General features: G+C 46.7%; 1 protein-coding gene across 1 annotated transcript in view; it reads left to right on the top strand.

The window, feature by feature from the left end:
* The window catches only part of unc5a (unc-5 netrin receptor A), a 144,532-nt gene that overhangs the window by 89,889 nt on the left and 33,130 nt on the right, over positions 1-21,513 (top strand). The window contains 2 exon segments of the mRNA XM_048231514.1: positions 3,759-3,926; positions 14,886-15,050. Coding sequence (XP_048087471.1) covers positions 3,759-3,926; positions 14,886-15,050 — 333 coding nt within the window.

The raw sequence follows: 21,513 nt of genomic DNA on the forward strand, positions 1-21,513 counted from the left end.
CCCCTAGTGGAAGCTCGCGTACCACCGGTGGTGCATGTACCATAGTTTAGGAATCCCTGGTGTAAACAATGTAGTGTTGCCTGTATGTTTTTTTTCCCTACTTTTAATAAAACCAATTCTGGGATAAAACTAACCACCTGGGGAGGAACCAACCTCTCTGGTATTAACAAACCCTCAGCTGTAGTTGAAGGCATTTTTTCCCCAGTGGTGCCGATATTGAATTAACAGCAGTAAGCAGATAATGAATTGGTTGATAAGTAGGCTGACCTTTATTAAAATGCACACAGGCGAGCCATTTCTCCCCAGTCTCCAGTGGACAGGGCAGGTCTAAAGGCAGCATACATTACACCGAGCCACAATGCTGTACTACATGCAAACGACGCGTTATCCCGAGAGGGCCAAGCGAATCAGCCGTGTAATGTTGTCGCTGTTTGAAGGAAAAAAATGTCGTCTTTTTTTCTGTACAAATCGTGGAGTGTTTTTGATTGACTTTGCCACCTGCTGTATGTGAGTGAAAGGAGTGCTTTTATGGTTCTGCAATAAGAGAATGATTTTGTGTCACAGTGATGAAAACGAGAGGAAAGAGTGAACATATTCACTGCTGAATATAGTAGAGCAGTAGCAGCCAAAGCATCAGCATGTTGCATTTCAATGGTCCAAAAATAAATAGATTAGAAAGATAAATAAATAAAATAACAGAGGCAAAAAAGAAGACAATTATGGTAAAAGGTGATGGCAGATTAGATAGGTTGTTGAATTCTGATTGAATTGCGGATTGTGGGCATTTTGATTGAAGGTTTCAAAAGTCGACAGAAATAGGGGAGCCAAGACCATTTTTTGCTCCCTTGTTTGCTTTTTATGCTGTCAATCAGGGGAGCTTGTTCCGAAGCCAGAACCTTTTCAGACCGAGTGAGCCAGCGAAAATTGGGCAGTGTGAAGCGATGGCCAATTTGCCACCATTGTAATAGTAATTATTTCGGGGTAAAAAAAAAAGGCAGAGTGAATAGCCTTTGATCAACAGGACCATTACCAATGCTCCTTTAAGGGAAGTCCATGGCTTTGCATAAAATTACTGCCTTTCTAACGCGAAGACTACTCTCGGGTCCCCATTGGACGGCGCAGCGGCGGCCGGAATAAGAGGTGTTAATAATGACTCCCTATCGGAGCGGGGCGGCGAGAACCCCGAGATGCATTTTAACGAGACGGCCAGGCGCCGCGGCCGCACACTCGCCACACTAAGAGGTAATCAGAGGCCCGAGCCGGCAAGCAATTTTCCTCGCCATGGTGGGCAATCAATTTCCGCGCGCTCAGGGTGAGAGAATGAGTCGAGCTGGAACATGGTACAGATTTAAGGTGGGTGGGGGTGAAATGAGGCGTGGGGGGTATTAAGAGGGCAGCCAGCACAGAGTGTAAACCAGGCTACTAGTGATCAAGACTTTTAGCCCGAGACAACAAATCAGCGGAAGGGCCGTGAACAGCCACGATCACCCGTCGGGCGGCTGGACTGCTGTGGACTTCATTAGAGAAGCTGACTAGATTTCAGCACTCGTGCGTCTTGATTAGGGTTTGGGTAATTACAAAGCCCTCAGAAGAATCAAATGGGCTCTGAGCACAGCGTGTGTGTGCGTGTGCGTGTGTGTGTAGTTCCTTGTCGTAGGGAAATGTAGTATTGGGTACGTCTGTGTTCAGTAACTTGATAAGTCCAGCATTACACCCTTTGGTGCTCAAAAGTATCCCTATTCGTTCTTATTCAACTGTGTACCCACAATACATTGCTTTCCCTCTCCGCTAATCTTGTAGTAGGGGACAGTTTTCTCATAAAGCCGGTCATAAGCAACTCCAGGAAATGGATTAATGACTAGACATGACAAACACACATGCAAATTAGTCCCCACCTTGAGAAATAATTAATCTACAGTGAGGGAAAGAGAGGTGGAGAAAGAGGCCATTCTTCACTTTGCTGCCACCCTGCCTTGAACACCTTGACCAAGGTCAGCAGCAGGGTGCGGGGTGATGCATGGCTTTTGGCCCCCGTGTGCCTTCACGTTGGGCTCTGTTAGGTGCAGCGACCATGACTGAAGTGCCGAGAGATGTGTCCCCTCAGTGTGTGCTGCTCTCTCTCTATCTATCTATCTATCTATCTATCTATCTATCTATCTATCTCTCTATATCCCTCTCTCTATCTATATATCTCTATCTCTCTCTCTCTCTCTCTCTCTCTCTCTCCCCTCTCTCCCCCCTCTCTGTTGCTCACCCCTATGTACCCATGTTGTGGACTTGTGTCACAGCTGAAATGAAAACAGAAAAATGCAGAAAACAATAAAGCCTATCAAATCAGTGAACTGGGAACCAAAGCATTCCCTGTCAACATTTACATGGTGGTGCCTCTTGGGTAATACTGACTGGCTGTCACTCACTGTCTGTCCTCAGCACAGCTGTGTCTGTACTCCAGACATGTGGCGCAGCCTGAAGGGACAACTCAACAAACCCAACAGACACACTTACACACATGTAAACATGTTCTACTCCAGACACACTTGCACACATGTAAACATGTTCTACTCCAGACACACACATGTAAACATGTTCTACTCCAGACACACTTACACACATGTAAACATGTTCTACTCCAGACACACTTACACACATGTAAACATGTTCTACTCCAGACACACACGTGTAAAACATTTTCTACTCCAGACACACTTACACACATGTAAACATGTTCTACTCCAGACACACACATGTAAACATGTTCTACTCCAGACACACTTACACACATGTAAACATGTTCTAGTCCAGACACACACATGTAAACATGTTCTACTCCAGACACACTTACACACATGTAAACGTGTTCTACTCCAGACACACACATGTAAAACATGTTCTAGTCCAGACACACTTACACACATGTAAACATGTTCTAGTCCAGACACACTTACACACATGTAAACATGTTCTAGTCCAGACACACACATGTAAACATGTTCTACTCCAGACACACTTACACACATGTAAACATGTTCTAGTCCAGACACACACATGTAAACATGTTCTACTCCAGACACACTTACACACATGTAAACATGTTCTAGTCCAGACACACACATCTAAACATGTTCTACTCCAGACACAACTACACACATGTAAACATTTACACACATGTAAACATGTTCTTGCATGTTTTTGTCTAAACACATTTACATGTAGACATGTTCTAGTAGATGTTGACAGTTTTCTATGTTCGAGTCCAAACCCATTTAGATGGAGACATGTCTTGGCACAAACATATTTCCATATGTGGACAGGTTCTAGATGGAGACATGTCTTTGCACAAACATATTTCCATATATGGACACGTTCTGGACATGTAGCCATAGCGATGCCCGTCGGGTAGTCCTGACTCGCTCTGTTCCTTTTTTCCCTCCCCTCCCTCCTTCGTCCTCATCCCTCCCTAATGGTCACCCTTCTCTCCTCTTCCTTCTTCCTGTTTTCACATCCTCTCCTCTTCCCTCTCTCTCTTCTCTTTCTCTTCACTCTTCCCTCCCTCCCTCATTCCCTCCATCTCCTCCCTCCTCTCCTCACCTTCTTCCTCCTTCCTGTTTTCACTCCCTCTCCTCTTCCTCTTCTCCTCACATCTTTTTCCTCTCTCCCATTCTTTCTCTTCATCCCTCCATCCATCCTCCTCCTCCTCCTCCATCCATCCTCCTCCTCCTCCTCCTCCTCTCCTCCCTCCTCTCCCTGTGGGCTGGCAGTGAATGGCGGCTGGTCCACGTGGTCCACGTGGTCAGCGTGCAGTGCCGTGTGCGGCCGGGGCTGGCAGAAGAGGAGCCGCAGCTGCACTAACCCCACCCCCCTCAACGGAGGCAGCTCCTGCGAGGGGCAGAGCGTCCAGAAAAGCGCCTGCACCGCCACCTGTCCAGGTAACACCCCACCTGTCCAGGATTCTCCTCCACCTCCTCCTCCTCCACCTCCACCTCCTCCTCCACTCTCCTCACCTCCACACCCTGCCTCCAGTGCTCCGTCACTTTTTACCTGTCAGTGTCTCTCTCTCTCTCTCTCTCTTTCTTTCTTTCTTTCTTTTTCTTTCTTTCTTTCTGTCTTTCATACATACTTTATACATGCATACTTTATATATTTCCTTATTGCTTTCTCAGTCGTACTTTCTTTCCTGCGCTCTCCATATTTCTTTTCTTGTCTTTCCTTTGTGTTTGCTTTTGTTTCTCTACCACTGAATAGTGGCTTTGTTAGGGCCCCTGGTCAAGGCTGAGGTGAGCACTTGTGTAATAGAATAGAAACACACCATTTTTTGAGTGTGTGCGTGCGTGCGCAAGTCTGTGCATATTTGTGTTGGTTGCACATGTGTATTTTAGTTTGTCTGAGGTGGGTATGACTGAGAGATAGAGAGAGTGTGTTTTATGTGTGTGCATAGATATAGTATGTCTATGTGTGTATGTGTGAATATGTCCATGTCTATCTGCAAATGTATGTGTGAGCACACTAGGTGGGTATGTTTTGGGGGTGTGTGTGTGTGTGTGTGTGTGCAAGTGTGTGTGAGTGTGCGCCGTCTTTTATTGATTCTTTTTCACTCTGACTCTTCATCTCCCTTCTCATGTTATTCATTCTGATGGTGCAATCATGATGTACTCTCAGAGGGAAGGAATGTTTTTACTTTCTCTCCCCCTCACTCTCTCTCTCCCCCCTTCTCTCTCTTGCTGTCCCTCTCTCTCCAATCTCTCTCTGTCCTCTTGCTCCCACTTTTCCCCTCTCTACTCTTATTTACTCTCTCTCTCTCTACTCTCTACTCTCTCCCTCTCTCTCTCTCTCTCTACTCTCTACTCTCTCCCTCTCTCTCTCCTCTCTTCTCTCTCTCCTCTCTGTCTCCTCTCTTCTCTCTCTCTACTATCTCTCTCTACTTTCTCCTCTCTCTCTCTCTCCCCCCCCTCTCTCTCTCTCTCTCCGATTTTATTCAGGTCATGAGTGCGCTCTCCTCCTCCCTCTCGTCTCCTGAGAGGGCACAGGCACGGTGTTGTGTCAGGGCAGCAAGTTCACCTGATGTTGTTTACACTCCAGCCATCCAGCATGCAGCATTAGAGGCAGAATGAGTGTGGTTGTGGCACATTAACACTCTGAGAGGCGTAGAGGGAGGAGGTGGGAAGCGAGAGAGGCCAGGAGAGAGTGAGAAATGGATAGAGTAAGAGAGAAAAGAAAGAATTGATCTAAGAGTGTGAACAAAAGATGGAGATGAATGGTGTAAAAAAAGCGAAAGAAGGAAGAGAGGGCGTCCGTTGCTCCTTGTTGTGCCCCCCCCCTATCTTTTCTACTGCTTTCCCTCCTTCTCCATCTTTTCTCCCCTCCTCCTCTCCTCCCTCCCTCCCTCCCTCTCCTCCCTCCCTCTCCTCACCTCTCCTCCTCTCCTCTCCTCTCCTCCCTCCCTCTCCTCACCTCTCCTCCTCTCCCCTCCTCCTCTCCTCTCTCCCCTCCTCCTCTCCTCTCTCCTCCTCTCCTCTCCCTCTCCTCCCTCTCCTCTCCTCCTCTCCTCCTCCTCTCCTCCCTCCTCTCCTCCTCTCCTCCTCTCCCCCCTCCTCTCCTCTCTCCTCCTCTCCTCTCCTCCCTCCCTCTCCTCACCTCTCCTCCTCTCCTCCCTCCCTCTCCTCACCTCTCCTCCTCTCCCCTCCTCCTCTCCTCTCTCCCCTCCTCCTCTCCTCTCTGCCCTCCTCCTCTCCTCTCCTCCCTCCCTCTCCTCTCCTCCTCCTCTCCTCTCAGTAGCAGGCCTGATTCTCCTCAGTAGCTATTGATCTCCTGCAGCTTTAAATGGATGTCGGGCTGCGCCACGTTCAGGCGGACATTAGGGTCTGATGGAGGACTGGGGGCAGGGTTGGGTTGGGGAATGAGAGTGTGTGTGTGTGTGTGTGTGTGTGTGTGTGTGTGTGTGTGAGTAAAAGAGAGTGAGTGAGGGGTAGATGGGGAGGGTCCCTGGATGGCCAAATGACTGCAGACGGGTTCAGGAGGGTGGGGGAGGTTGCAACCGAAATGGCATTCTACAGACGTTGCTGACCGGTGGAAAATCTCCCCACACTCTGTAAACAGGAGAGGAAATCGAAGCCTTTTGTCAGCTGCAGACCTACTTCTCCATCCCTCCCTCCCTCTCTCCATCCCTCCCTCCCTCTATCCCTCCCTGCCTCCCTTCAATCCCTCCTCCACACCTCCCTTTTTCTCTCTCTCTGATTCTCTCTGTCTCTCATCCATTCCCCCCTCCTTCTGAACGTGAGGGTTTATCTACTTAAGCCAATCTCGTGTTTCATTACAAAGCCTCCATGTAATTTAATAAGACATCACCTTACATCACACTGTAAGTAACATGCCCTCAGAATACAACGCTTTGGAGTGTGAGGAGATGTTGTGTGTGTGTGTGTGTGTGTGTGTGTGTGTGTGTGCTGAAAATAAAAGGCTGAAGGGAAAGAAGGGAACGTGGAGCCTAAGCTATGGGTGTGCTGTGGGGATGTTCTCGTGGCGGATGGGTATTTCACCCGATTAGGTCCCAGATTGTGAGCTAGTGGAGCGTGGCGTGGGAGCGGCCAGCCACACTGGGCAGGGGGTGGGAGAGCGGGCTGCCAGCTGGAGCAGGCTAGGCACACTGGCTAGGGGCAGCTGGGCTCAGGAGGGCAGAGTTGGAGGTTGTGACCACCGCACTCTCCTTAAGGACTCGCGTAGTTACACTCACTGTTTGTGTGTGTGTGTGTGTGTGTCTGTGTGTGTCTGTCTGTGTGTGTGTGTGTGTGTGTGTGTGTGTGTGTGTGCGCGCCAGTGACTATGATAGCTAGAACTGGTGCTGGCAAGCAAGCCTCCAATTCATATTAAAGACGCCTCAATCACGCTAAAGGAGTATCCCCTTAGCCCTTCTACGTGTCCTCTCCACCTCACACACACACACACACACACATCCAACGCCACCGCCCCCACCCTGGCCGCTGCTCCACGAGGTTGACCCTCCGCCCACCCCCCTGTCCCCGCCCATGTCCATTACTCAGACACACAAAGACGGGCGGTGACTGCCGCGGCCCCTAAGAATCACATCTGAGCGCTCGTGCCGATTTATCAAAATGTGCTTGTGGACTCCGGTGCCCATAAATCATCATTTACCGTGCAGGCCCCGTGGGCGCACACACACACACACACACACAGGCACGCAAAGATACATGCACCCACACACATACACACACACTCACACACACTCACTGCTGATATATGACCTCAGTGTTGTCTCTCTTTGTCTTTTATTTCCAGCTCTCCTCCGTTTCCTGTTTTTCTAAAGCACTGATAAGCTGTTACCATTTTGTTTTCATGAATAACATAGCGCCAAGAGAAAATGTGACACCCTCTCGGGGTTTAGCATATAAGAACTCCCTTATCGGTCAAGAATATCTTCCACACTCGCTAAACAGAGGGAACCCATTCTGTACAGTAAGTTCATAAAACTCAGACTAGGGTAAAATATGTTCTGCAGGCCCTTCACAGTATGACGTTCTATTTCCTTTGAACCCAGCGATAAATAGTGTGTTTCCTCCTCCAGATCAATTTAGTTAATGGTGCCAAAACTTTTCTCTCTCTTTTTTTTTTTTTTTTTTCCTGCACAGATAAAACGGAAATAACACAATGGCTTTTGGACAATTAGGAAAAATCTATTTATCTGTGTTCTCTCTCTCTGTCTCTATCTCTCTCTCTTTCTCTCTCTGTCTCTCTCTCTCTGTCTCTCTTTCTCTCTTTCTCCACCTCCTGCCTCTCTCTCCTTCTCAAACTGACTTATGAAATGGTAGCTTTTGAAAAGGCTGAAATTGTCTGATGAGGTCTTTTATCCGGGCTCTGATGAATCTCTCTGACTCTTTGATGGATACAGACCTCTCTCCAGTGAAGTGGCTTGTTCAGCTCAAAATGTATGAAAAACAGTGGAGGGGGGACAACGCTTCAGAGATCAGAGCACTATACACTGTACATCAGTAGAATAGCACTACTCTGCACAGCTTTATAACTACATACACAAATGCACATATGCACACACACATGTGCACACACATACACACACACGGGTGTACACACACGCACACATGCACACACACACACATACACACACACACACATACACACACAGACCTCTGTATGGCCACATAAAGCAGCACTGCCTTCTATGGAGCTTCCAGAAAGCAATGACACAAAAATGTCATCCTGGTCAAGGTAACCAAAAAAAGCCCATTTCCTGTCAAGCCTTCAGTGTGAAGGCAGACAGCTCCCATTGATTGATTTCGGCTTGAAAAGCTCGCCGGCTTATTTATTTTGTGGACACTCACTTTTCACCTCCATCTCTCACTCCCACCCTCTCCGCTCCAGATTAATCCACAAAAAAAGCCCATTATCCTCTTCCAGCTGGAGATGTAGCTCGGTGTAGTTTTATTGCGAAGCTAAATGGACTCAAATGTTGCCATCAGTCAAATTTCATCTCCATCCACATGTCTATGCAGGTGTCTCTTCTATGCCATCCTGTTTGATCACAACTTGATTTGCAGTTGAATCAGTTTCATTACAATTCACATTCCATCAGTCCGTCAGTGCGTCCATCTGTCTGCTTATCTATGTGCGTTGTCTCGTTCATCACGGTCAAACCTGATTTCGTGTTAAGTCGGTGTCAGGCTAAATCACATGTGGTCTATCTACATTTGATCTGCCTGTCCTCCTGCTTGTCTGCCTACCTATCCACCTGCCCCAATCACATCTGTTGTTACTGTATCAGACTTGATTTGCCATTCCATTAACTATGTGAAAGATAAGTATGTTCCGTGGGCTCCTAATGCAGTTGATACAGTTACCTCCGCACAAGACTGACTGGCCGTCTTATTCATGCTGTGTGTGGACGTTGGCCTGTCAAATGGCATTGTTATCTGTGGCAGGTTTCAGGCAGTTTCCTGTGTTTTTCCCTCGTTCTCTATCGGTTTTTCAATGCAAGATAAAGTGCTGGCCCTCGTGAATAAGACCCAGCCAAGTTAGGTTACAGATAAGGCCTGGTGCCAGAGAGAGAGAGAGAGAAAGAGAGAAGTCCCTGTCCAACTGTCTAAAACAGCTCTCACCCTACTACACCCTTTTTCTTCTCTCTCTCTCTTACTCTCTCTCTCTCTCTCTCTCTTACTCTCTCTCTCTCTCTCTTGTATCACTCTTTTTTCCTCTCTCATTTGCTCTTACATGCTTGCTCTCTCCTTCACTGTCTCTCATTCTCTCTCTTCTCCCCAATTGCGTGCTCTTTGCCTCTCACTCACTCTCTCCCTCTGTGTGTCTCTTGCTTATTCTGTCATTCTTTCTCTCTCTCTTTCTCGCTCTCTTTTTTCTCTCTCTTTTTGTTTCTCTCTCTTTTATTCTTTTTCTGTTTTTCACCCCTCCATCTCTCTCTCTCTCTCTCTTTCTCTCCCTCCCTCACTCTTGCTCTTGTAAGCCCGCGGAGGCCTTACCTGTGCTGCTAAATAAATCATGTGTAGCCTTGAGCAGAGAAATTAGCCCAGCCACGCAGGGAACCCCTTCGGCCTCCATCACAAATCGACCATTCTGGATTTTACCCAGGGCCATCCCAGAGTGCACTTCCTGCATCGAACCACAGGGGGCCCACACATAAGCGTCTACTTCAAAAACCAAAGTGCTTTTCTGAAGAACCTGTTTAATTGCTGCCATCTTCACGATTAATTATTCAGTTGGGGCGACTTGGACGTTTCACCTCGTTGACAGGGGGGGGCTGTGAAGTACCTGTAATTGTGTTGTCGCCATACCTGTCAACATTTAGCTTTCCAAAAACGGGAGATTTTTTTTTTTTTAGGGGTCAGTGTTTATACCGGATCTGTGTTTGCATATGTAGGCTATCGTTTCATACGCGTGTTTCAACACTGCATTTCGGTCGTTGCTTTTACCTTACCATTTACCTTTACATGCCAGTTATGTATCCACCAGCTGCCTGCCTGCAGCCTACTTCAAAACTCCAAAGCTGCTTGCTGTCTGATTCGGTTCCGAGGACACAAGTTCAGTGTATCAACAACACTCAATAACAGTTTATGTGATGTGTTAATCAATTAAATTCCCAACAATTTCACAACAGCTAGTTCTGGAGTAGACCATTCAACTAGCCCGCTTGCTTACGACGAGACTCAGGCTGCGCAATCGGCACCCGCTTGCTTATTTGGGTTTTGGGTTGCCAGGTTTTAGCCTATGACAAAACGGTTGAAATTGAAAGTAAGTGATCGTGTATGTGTAGGGTGTATTTCATACACAATCTGGCAACCTGGGATTGTGGCAGACTAATAGAAAAAATGAATGGATCAATGATTTTAAAATGAAGTTTTATGGCCATGCAAATTACGGGAGTTTTCCGGGAGAAATAACAAAACGGGAGGGTGCCGGGAGATGACCTTGAAATACGGGAGAACCCGGGAAAAACGGGAGTGTTGACAAGTATGGTCGTCGCACTCATACAAGGGGATGAAATAAAACTAATGAATGCAATCAGTTAAATCATTTTCCCTCTCCCATTGGTGAGATTAAACATTCTAAGTTGTATGTTATTGTAGAAAGCAAGTCTAAGCTTTTTATCCTTGAATTCATCCTCTTGAGAATCTTGGATTATATTACTTGATGAGATCATGAGCTTAACAGGTTGGAATTTCCGAGGTGGACGTTTTGTTCATTTCCTGTTAAATAATGTCAACATCCCTTCTCCTCTTCATTTCGCCTGGGTGCGGTGCGGTGCTGTGTGGAAACAAACCGAGAGCATCTCCGTGACACAGCGCACAATCTATCTCTGTGTGCTCCTTATCTGGACACCTGTCTGTTTGTTGTCTGCTTCCCATCAGGCTCTGGGGCTTTCTTTTCTTCTCTCCCTTTCTTTTCGTCTCTCCCTTTCTTTCTCTTTTTTTCTCTTTTTCTTTTTCTCTTTCTCTCTCCTCACCCCTCCCTGCCGCCTCTCCCTCTCCCCTCCGCCGACGCTCCTCCAGATTGCAGGACGAGTGTTGACTCGGGCCGTACCTGCTGATCTGAAAAGTAATTGCCCACATCCACTCCACTGCACCCCCCCCACCCCTCCTCCTCCTCTTCTTCCTCCTCCTCCTCCTGCTCTCTCGTCTGGGCTCAAGGACACACGGCGGCCGAGGGTGGCGGCGGTGGAGCCGAGCGGCAAATGGGCCCTCCTGCGGCCGTGTAAAGAGCGCTCGCGCGCCCTTCAGCTCCGGCCCCCGTCCTTCAGGAGATGCCCACGAGCCGGCCTGCCGCTGCGTTCTAGTATTGAAGTCAGGGCTGGCCGAAGAGTGCCGCCAACACTGCAGCCGCCATCATAACCTGTTGTGCAGGATGATTGGAAACCGGGCGGCACATTCTTGAAGGAAGAGTGGGGGTTCTTGGGGAGGAAAAGCTTTGTGTTGTAGAGGTCACTCTTTGGATTTGCCGTTCTTGCTAGGGTGAATTTTTGTTTGGGTTTTGCAGAGAACGCCTGTCGCATTTGCTCGATTGGAAATAGGCCAGATGATGGGGTCTTTTTAGCATTTCAATTTTAGTTTTATTCATGCTTTTGCATACATTTCTGCCATTTTATTTTCTCATAACAACCTATTTGTCACACACACACACACACACACACACACACACACACACACACACACCACCACCACCACTTCCTTTTTTCCTCCTTTGTGTGAAAGAGGAATACATTGTTCCAACTTTCATATTTCATTAAATAAAATTCATTAGACTTTTTTTTTTCTTTCTTGTTTTTTTCCCCACCCCCTTAGATGTTCGCCTGGATGCGTCCACAGTTTATTCACAGCCACTTCCACATGAGGATTGGGTGTTTGTAAATAATGTACCTCATGGGCTCCTAATCCAGTCCAAGTAGTGGCCTTGTGCAGAACACAGGCGTCTCTCCCTTCACTGTTTCCGGGTGGTCTACTCAGGAGGCTGCCTGGACGCTCCCATAGCTGGCTAACACCTTATTTTAACACCAAAAAGGAAACAAAGGCCATACATTTCATATTGTTTATGTTCTCCTGGCCGGTAGCATGTAGATAGTGGGAACAGTGTCTGTCAGTATGTATGTATTTATGTATGTGTGTGTGTGTGTGTGTGTGTGTGTGTAATGATAATATTATAATGTATTCAGCTGGGACTAATTCCCAATTCAATCGGCCCCAGCCGTGCATAATGATTCGCTGGGCCCACGGACGGGTTCACTCAATGCCAGGCAAGGACAATTACATGATTGGTTCTGCTCCTCCTGCCAAAAGTAACAGTTGGAATGGGGACCAGAGCTGTGTCAGCACACACACACACACACACACACACGCGCGCGCACGCACACACCATTGCATAAGCATACATACAAGTGACACACACATAGACATAGATGTGTGCTTATATGTAAATATGCACCAACACTGGAAACACACACTGGTTACACACACAGACAGACACCAACACATACTGTACATGATACACACACACACACACACACACACACACACACACACTGCACATGAAAGCACAATCTTTTCAACATGCCTTATTAGACCCACTGTGCAGATTTAAATACAATTCATCCAAAGACAAGTGCCAGAAGGAAATGACTCAGTATCTTCCCCCATTACTGTGAATAATAACCCTACTTATGGCCAATTTATTTTTAAATAGGCGGCTATTTGCGACTTCTTAACCCGGTCCCTGGCTTATATTTTATTTACCAGTGCGCACGCAGACCCCATGTGACCTGTAGCACGGGCGTGTACGTGGGTTGGTCACTGTGAAGGCTTGGCACTGATGAAGGCAGGGAGGGGGGTTGGGGAGGAAGAGGAGGGGGGTGGGGATGAGAGGAAGAGACAGCAGAGAGCCTGGGATGCAGCCTCACTGTCATCAGTGCCTCATAACAAACTGCTCTAGTTCACCTCTCTCTCTCTCTCTCTCCCTCTTGCTCTCTCTCTTATTCTTTCTTTTTCTCTCTCTCTCTCCCTCTTGCTCTCTCTCTCTCTCTCTCTCTCTCTCTCTCTCTCTCTCTCTCTCTCTCTCTCTCTCTCTCTCTACTGCCTTGCCCTGGGAGAGACCCAGTGCCCCCAGAGAGCTCATTACTGGCCGTGTTCATATTAGCCCTGTGGTAACCTTCTAGAACCTGCCATCATGTCAGTCTGAATATCACTCCCAGTATGGCCTCCAGTGAAGCCCTGTGCTCGCTGGGGCTCGCTCTGACTTATGCACTGTCCCAAAAACAGAGAGAGAGAGAGAGAGAGAGAGAGAGAGAGAGAGAGAGAGATAGAGATAGGAGTCAGGGGGAGAAAGAGAGAGAGAGGGAGACTGGGGGAAAAAATGCCCTCATCTGTCCTCACTTAGCTTGGCTAGGGAAGGAACAGTCCGGAAATGTACTTGCCGTGGCACGGTCGCTGTGCCCAAATGATCCACTGCTTTGCCTCCCCCTGCCCTCCTAATATGCTTCCTTTTATTTTGCCCTGCGAAAGAACACTCTGATGCTCGACTTGCAACCCCAGCACACTCACACACGCTCTCTCTCTCTCTCTCTCTCTCTCTCTCTCTCTCTCTCTCTCTCTCTCTCTCTCTCTCTCTCTCTCTCTCTCTCTCTCTCTCTCTCTCTCTCTCTCTCTATCTCTCTCTCACACTGTTTCTTTCTCTCTCTCTCTCTCTCTCTATGTTTCTTTCTTTCTCCATCTCTCCCACTCTTGTTCCAAACATAATTCCATTTTCTCTGCGCGATGGCCATTTGTTGTGCAGCGTGGCGCAACAGCCTGCAACCTCGGGTCATGGGAAAGACTGCCCGCATCAATCCTCTCTGTAATACTGTGCTCATAAGCTAACAGCCAACAGAAGGCTCAGTGCCTCTGTGTGTGTGTGTGTGCGTGTGCGTGCGTGCAGCCAAGTGTGTGTGTGAGGTGGACTGTGTGTGTGTCGGTGTGTGTGTGTGTTTGTGGGGGGAGTGGGAGGTTGGATGGCGTTTTGTTGACCCTATTGCTCCCACTGAAGAGTAATGGCATTGGCTGGCTGCTATTCATTGTTAGCGCGCCGCCGCGCAGAATGGAGAGAGGAATGCATCTAAGAGATCTTTGTGCCGTGGTGGTTAAGTTACGTAAACTAAAAAAACACCTCCTTCCAGCTGAGAGAAAATGAGGAAATTTGGAGCAGGGAGATTATATTCTTCTTCATCAGTATGAGATGCTGAATGTGAGGGGAAATCCCTTTATGGATGTTTAAAGGGGAATTGTGTGTGTGTGTGTGTGTGTGTGTGTGTGTGCGCGCGCGTGTGTGTGTGTGAGAGAGAGAGAGAGAAGAATCAGAGACAGAGAGAGTGTGTGTGTGTGAGTGACTGAATGCAGCTCTATATGTACAGTAGATCTCTCTGTTTAGAGTATTCTTGTTTGCCTCTGTGTATGATGCCAATTGTGTGCTATTGTGATTTTGGACTGTATATTCATGTTAAGGTTTTTACACATGCATGTGTAAGGATGTAGCCCATCTGACAGGTCTTGTGTGTGTGTGTGTGTGTGTTGTGTGTGTTCCGCCATGATTACTATAGGCGTTTATGTTAGGCACCACAAGGGCAACACTCTACCCCCATCGTAAACACGGCTGTCATTACGCATCAGCGTTGCCAAACGCCACACGGGGAAAATCTGCCCGAGTCTGTCTGTGATCTGCCTGTGACCTATGTGACCCCCACATCTGACAGTGTTTTCTCTCTCTCTCTCTTTCTTTCTCTCTCTCTCTCTCTCTCTCTCTCTCTCTCTCTCTCTCTCTTTCATCCATCTGTCTGTCGGTCTGTCTATCCATCTGTCCATCTCTCTCTGCTGGTCTTTGGTGGTTCTCAGTGGATGGTGGCTGGAGCGAGTGGAGCAAGTGGTCGGTGTGTGGAGCCGACTGCGCGATGTGGCGGAGCCGCGAGTGCACCCAGCCCACGCCCGGCACCGGCGGCAAGGACTGCCAGGGCATCGACCTCCAGTCCCTCAACTGCACCAGCGAGCAATGCCCGCAGAGTGAGTAGTTGCACACACACACGCTTACACTCACTCTCACACACACATGCACACGCTCACTCACACACACACACACACTCACTCTCACACACACACACACACGCGCGCGCGCGCGCTTACACTCACACACACACACACACACGCTTACACTCACACTCTCACACACACGCGCTCACACAAATACACACATACTCACACACGCTTACACTCACACTCACACTCTCACATGCTCACGCTCACACATACATACACACACACACTCACACACACACATGCTCACACACACGCTTACTGTACGCTTACAAACATTTCCACACATTTCCATGCGACTATATGTGTAAGTATTCATAAAAGGGCTCATGTAGGTGACACACGCATTAATTATCTAAGTACTGGACTGTATGTACCGTATAAAATATGTAAAGTTTATGTGCCGCCACATGCACAGGCATTTAGAGTACCTACACACACCATTCATAGTGGAGTGGAATGGTTTCCTTGGCGACCACTGACTTCTCTTAAGGAGGTGATTATTTTATTTATTTTTCTCTTGAAATATCTTTAAATCGAGAACCATGTGGTCTTGAGGCTTATACAGTACAAATATACAAAATAAGTATAGTATATAGTATAAGTGTGTGTATATATATATATATACTCGTGTGATTATATATATATAAATATATATCGTTCATGTACAACCACATGTATGGGCACTCACATACTCACACTCGTCATAGAGTGGAATGGTTTCCTTGGCGACTGACATGGCTCTCTTCTGGCCGTTGTTGAATTGTTTTTTTAAATTATTTCCATTTTCTATCTTCGAAATGTCTTGAGATGGAAAATTGTGTGGTTTCAGTCTTCTTGGTGTGGTGGGTGGTGTCTATCTGTACCCTTAGGGGATGATCATTACCACCCAGCACTTCTGCTCCAATCTCAGGCTCCCAGTGTATGATCAGTTGTTACTGCAGTCTTAGGGTGTTACTTGCTCAATAACATACAAGAGCTGATGCTACTGTATGCTGCAGATGTGCTATGCTGCAGATGTAGCATGATTGCACCAAATGCTCCCACAGGCGCACATATTCACAGCCTATTGAGATGTTGGTGTACTTTTACTTTTTGTATCCAGTTTATCAACATGAAGTTTATCCATAATTTTAACTGGAAAAACTTATCTGGAAACTTTATCTGGAAACGTTTCCTTCCCATTAAGGTCTCTAGTTCATAATCAGGCCCCCTGATCATTAGTTCTAATTCAGCATATGCCAGTCAGTCATCAGTTCCATGAATTCCCATGCAATTTAACTGTAATACAAATCACTATGGCAAGTATGCAGTAGTATAATGGGTAGAATTTGGACAGTATGGAACTCAAGGGAGTAGATTGCATTCTGTGCTCTAGAACTTGTTAGTATCCTGATGATAGGAATCAGCACAGATTGTTAAAAAATGTATATGCACAACCACACTGTATGGTGTTATATCCATATTACAAGGGACTCTGTAATGAAATAATGAATTAATGATCATTTTACTGTAGTTCATCCTTTATGCATAATGTAGAATTGAACAAATGTTTTACATATTTAATGTCAGTCATGGCGAATTCAAATGCCCCACACAAGACACTGTAAATAGCCAGTCTTGTCATAAGGTTAGTATCTAATACAGAGATACAGGGCCAGTTGTACTAAAGCTTTTGCGCCCACTTCAGGCGTATTTGTTTCACAATGTGCGTGTAAAATCATTGCGAGGTATGTACAAACAGGCCTCAATGATGTAAAAGCGCAAACTGCCTGTCGCGGGAGCTGAAAGTGGCAGATTGTGTTTGTCATGTTATGCATATGCATTCATGGGAGGATCCAGGGGAAAGTGGGAGTTTAGCGTAAAAAAGATGGGAGGGGAAGAGTAAAGAGCGCCTAATTATGTATTCCGCGGTATGTACAAAGACTGCTCCTGAAAGCGCACATCTATTCTGCGCCTAAATACTTCCGCCTTGTAAAAGCAGGTGTTAATCCAAATTGCAGTTCAATGCGTCAATAAGAGAACCTTTCAAAGACAACAGAATCGCTATTTGAATCTGCTCGAGGTTTCTTCCTATACAGTATGTATCTCCAATTGCCCTCTCTATGCCTCTCTCTTTCTTTTCTTTTCTTCCTTTCTTTCCTTTTTCTCTGATTGCCTACATTCTGTAAAGCACCATGATACATGTGTAATGTTTTGGCGCTCTATAAGCACAATAAATTGAAATTGAAATATCTAGAGCACCAGTTTTTGTGGTGAAAGTATTCGTAGGCTATACCAAAAGCCACCTTAACTTTCGTTGGCCTTTCGAATGTCTTACTTTCACTTTCACGTCATTCACTTAAACTTTCCTACTTGCTAGATTTGACCAATCTTCCATAGCCTACGTACATAAGTAGTTTGAGTAGAACTACTGATCTTTATTATCTCCCTGCTTGTTTACATCTTATCATGTATGGTATTATTTAATGATCGCTAAACGTTTGATTTTTTTTTAATGTTGTCATCAGTTAACTTCATTCAATGGTGCTTGTACAGTATGTAGGTGCTGCCATTCAGTTGTGGATGTTCGTAAATTGCGTTGATGTGCGGAGAAAGGCAGAGAAAGGCGCAGTTTACACTAAGGATTGAACGATTGATAAATACAACGGAAACTTGGGTCTGACAGCGTTCGCAATCTGCGGTGTGTCCATGACGCTGATAGCGCTACGTTCGCAAATGTACGTACATCTGGCCCACAGTCTCTTCTGATCTTTGGATCTCTTCCTTCTGTCCATGCAGAGGTCAGAAACTGAGCATCCATTATGTTTCCCGAGAGTCTGGAAAGTTATCTTATAATATTGATCAGTGTACTGCAAGTGTGTTAAGGGATGAGATGGTGGTGGGTGTGGGGGTTAGTCGTGTTCTCTATGTGATGTTTTATCTATGGGCTTGACCCAACATGTGAAACCCGAGTAACACGCAGAAAACTCTGGATGAGGTGTCAGTGGGGGCCAGCTCTGGCCACCGTGGGTAGGGGCTGATAATGGAGTCCGTTTGATCTGCTGGTAAGGCCTGGATCCATCATGCAAACACACAGCACAAGGTAGAGTGGGAGTAGCCTCACATCGTCATAGTGGAGCTCTCTATTCTCTCCTATTCTCTGTTTTTCTCTCTCTCTCTCTCTCTCTCTCTCTCTCTCTCTCTCTCTCTCTCTCTCTCTCTCTCTCTCTCTCTCTCTCTCTCTCTCTCTCTCTCTCTCTCTCTCTCTCTCTCTCTCGCTCTCTCTCAATTCAGTTCAATTCAATGAGCTTTATTGGCATAACTGTGCATTGTACAATATTGCAAATGCATTAACAGTAAAATAAACAGCAGTAATAATGTTAATGATAGTAATAATAACATGTATGATATTCAATAAGTAAGGGATAATGGACGACACGGTGGTCTGTTCACAGAAGTTAATGCACGGTCGAGGTTGTAAAACTGCCCCGACGCGAAGCGGAGGGCCTTTTAAACCTCGTAAGTTTAATTTCCTGTTACAATTTTAACGTTTTAATTGCTAAAACTGTCTTGTTTGTAGAACTAGTTTCTTCCGACACATTTCTTCCGACACAACTAATTTCTCAACTTGCAGGACAAACTGCCGTTACTAGTTCTAAATGGATGGTTGCTATGGCCAAAGGCCAGTCGTTAGTTCTATCTCTCCAGTTGTCAAAGGATATCCAGCGGCCCGGATTCTTCCACTTAAGTTTAGCGTTTGCAGCCATCTTGAATTTAGTCCATAATTCGGCGGCGAGTAAGAATGAACAGGTATGATAAGGGATCAGATTCCAAAAGTAATTCTGTGGAAATGCATGGATTCCAGTTTCTTCCAGTAGCAGCAGCTGGAGTCCATGCATTTCCACTGAATTATTTTTTATCATTCGTACTCGTCGCTCAACTTATCATGACTAAATTCAAGATGGCTGCAAACGCTAAACTTTGTGAAGGTACTGTCTGTATAAATGTATAATATACTGTATAAATCGTCTTGTAAGTAAACTACCAGTGCTTTTTTTAAAGTTCTCAATGTCTCGTTTTAAATGTCAGGGCCCTCAGAAGTCTACCAATGAAGTGTGGAGATACATTGAGCCTCGTAAATGGTGTAAAACGGTGATTTATTTGCATGGCTAGGCCGATGCCAAGGCAACCCCATTGAACATTCACACTCGGTATGTTTCAACACACTTTAGGTCAATATCACACCGGAATTCTCCTTTAAGGATGTTTTTGCAAAATTCTGTATGTAAGGCTTCAATTGGGTGTGTATCCCATTTTCTCTTTTTTTCTCTCTCTCTCTCTCTCTCTCTCTCTCTCTCTCTCTCTCTCTCTCTCTCTCTCTCTCTCTCTCTCTCTCTCTCTCTCTCTCTTTCTCTGTTTCTCTCTGTTTCTCTGTTTCTCTCTCTGTCTCATTCTCTCTCTGTCTCAGTGAGTCGGTCGTGTGAGCTGGGTGCATTTTATGAGTTCTGAGTCTCAGTCCAGACTGCACTGGAGTCTGATTAATTGTTTATGTTGCTGAACCTCCCCACTCTCACCCCGTTGGACAGGAGCAGGCAGTGGGTGGGTTGGTTGGTGGTCTGTGAATAGCACAGCATCCCTCCCTGGGTTTGTGCTGAATAAAAAAAGAGTTTGGGTTATCGACCAGCACGCGTTGCAGCGCTAGCGCACTCGGCACCAAAATAACACTGGACAGCAAGAGGGTTGCAGAGGAGACCAGCGAGGGAGAGAAAGAGAGAGAGGAAAGAATAGAGACAGACCAAGAAATTGAGAGTGGCAGAGAACTCTCCCTCTTTTTCCCCTCTTTTCTTCCCTCTTTTCTTCGGAGTCCTCTGGTGTGTCCAAGAAGTGTGCGGCCGCAGTCAGTGTGTCATTAATTGGTCCATATTGTGGGAATTATAGGGAGTGCGGTCCACATTATGGCGGCCTTGGGGAAATTGGCTCGGTGGGGTGCTCGGCCAAGCAGATGGACATCAAAAGGAGAGTGTGTGCGCCGACACACGCACACACACATGGGCTCTCTCTCACACACACACACACACACACACACACACACACACACACACACACCCCTCTCCCCCACACTACAGCCTTCTTACCCGCCCAAGGATCAAAGGAATGATATTTTGATTTCCATTCGAATAAGCATTCCGGCGCATCCTTATCAACGGAGGAATATTAATGCGGCTCCGTGTAACTGCGTGGCCAGACAAATCCTGGCCGTGTGTTTGGGGTCGGAGGTCACCAGTGCGTGCCATATGTGCGCCAACCATGGAGCAGGCAGGCTGGCAGAGAGACTGAGTGTGTGTGTGTGTGTGTGTGTGTGTGTGTGTGTGTGTGTGTGTGTGTGTGTGTGTGTCTGCATGCACGCACATTTACTCTTCACTGCCCCACCACAAAGGTCACCAGCCACTCAACGCCTCAGGGGTGTCTTCAGCCAAGTGCACCCCCCACTCGGCGCCACACGCACACATACACACATATACACTATAAATACACACACAAAAATGCACACATATAAACAAATCCACAATATGCATGCACACCCACGCGCACACACACACACACAAAGATCTTTTGACTCGCATATGGTCACTCAGAGTATAGACTCTCATAAAACCACCCATAAACACACAAACCCAGAAACAAAACACCATGACTAACGCACATTCCAGGAGAGACAAACGTAGAGAGAGAGCCTGTGAGTGAGTCGGCACGCCACGAGATACAAGGATACAAGGAAGTTTATTGTCACATGCATATAGTTACTGGAAGTAAGAAATGCAGTGAAATTATGTCTGGTGTCAGCCTATTTGTGCATTAATGGGGGTAAAAAGTGCAGTAGAAGAGGGGTTTAGTAGATTAAGTGGCAAGGGCTGCATAAAAAAGGTGGGGGAGGATTGGGATTGGGTGGGGGCACCAACAAGGAGCACCCAAGAGCAACAGGGGCAAGGAAAAACTCCCTTACCAAGATGCTGCCCACTCTCAACTTTTCTGTCCCAATCTGTTCCCGGCAGATGCAATCCCGTACACAATGGCCCATGATGAATGGTAATAAGCCGAGTGGAGTCATCGCCTCACCCGCTTTGGGCTAGTCAGCAGCTCCTGGGCTGTATGTTTTGCGGCTAATTATCCGGAAATTTTCGTGGGATGCCGACAGAAAGCCCCCCCCACACACACACACACCTCTTTCCTTTTGTCTTTGGAGGGTTAAGGTATCACCAGTGCTCTAGGGTGAGGCGCTTTTCTTCTGAATTATGCTCGCAGTGATTAATTACACCCCTCTCCCAAAGAGCGTCCCCGGTAATGGCTACTGTCTCTTCTGTGAGCGACAATCTCTAAATGCTTCCTGGTATTGTGGCGGAGGCCCTGACAGAAAGTACTGTTTTTTGCTGTGACGTCCAGAGGGACTGAA

The sequence above is a fragment of the Alosa alosa genome, chromosome 21, assembly GCF_017589495.1.
Source record: "Alosa alosa isolate M-15738 ecotype Scorff River chromosome 21, AALO_Geno_1.1, whole genome shotgun sequence".
Taxonomy (NCBI): domain Eukaryota; kingdom Metazoa; phylum Chordata; class Actinopteri; order Clupeiformes; family Clupeidae; genus Alosa; species Alosa alosa.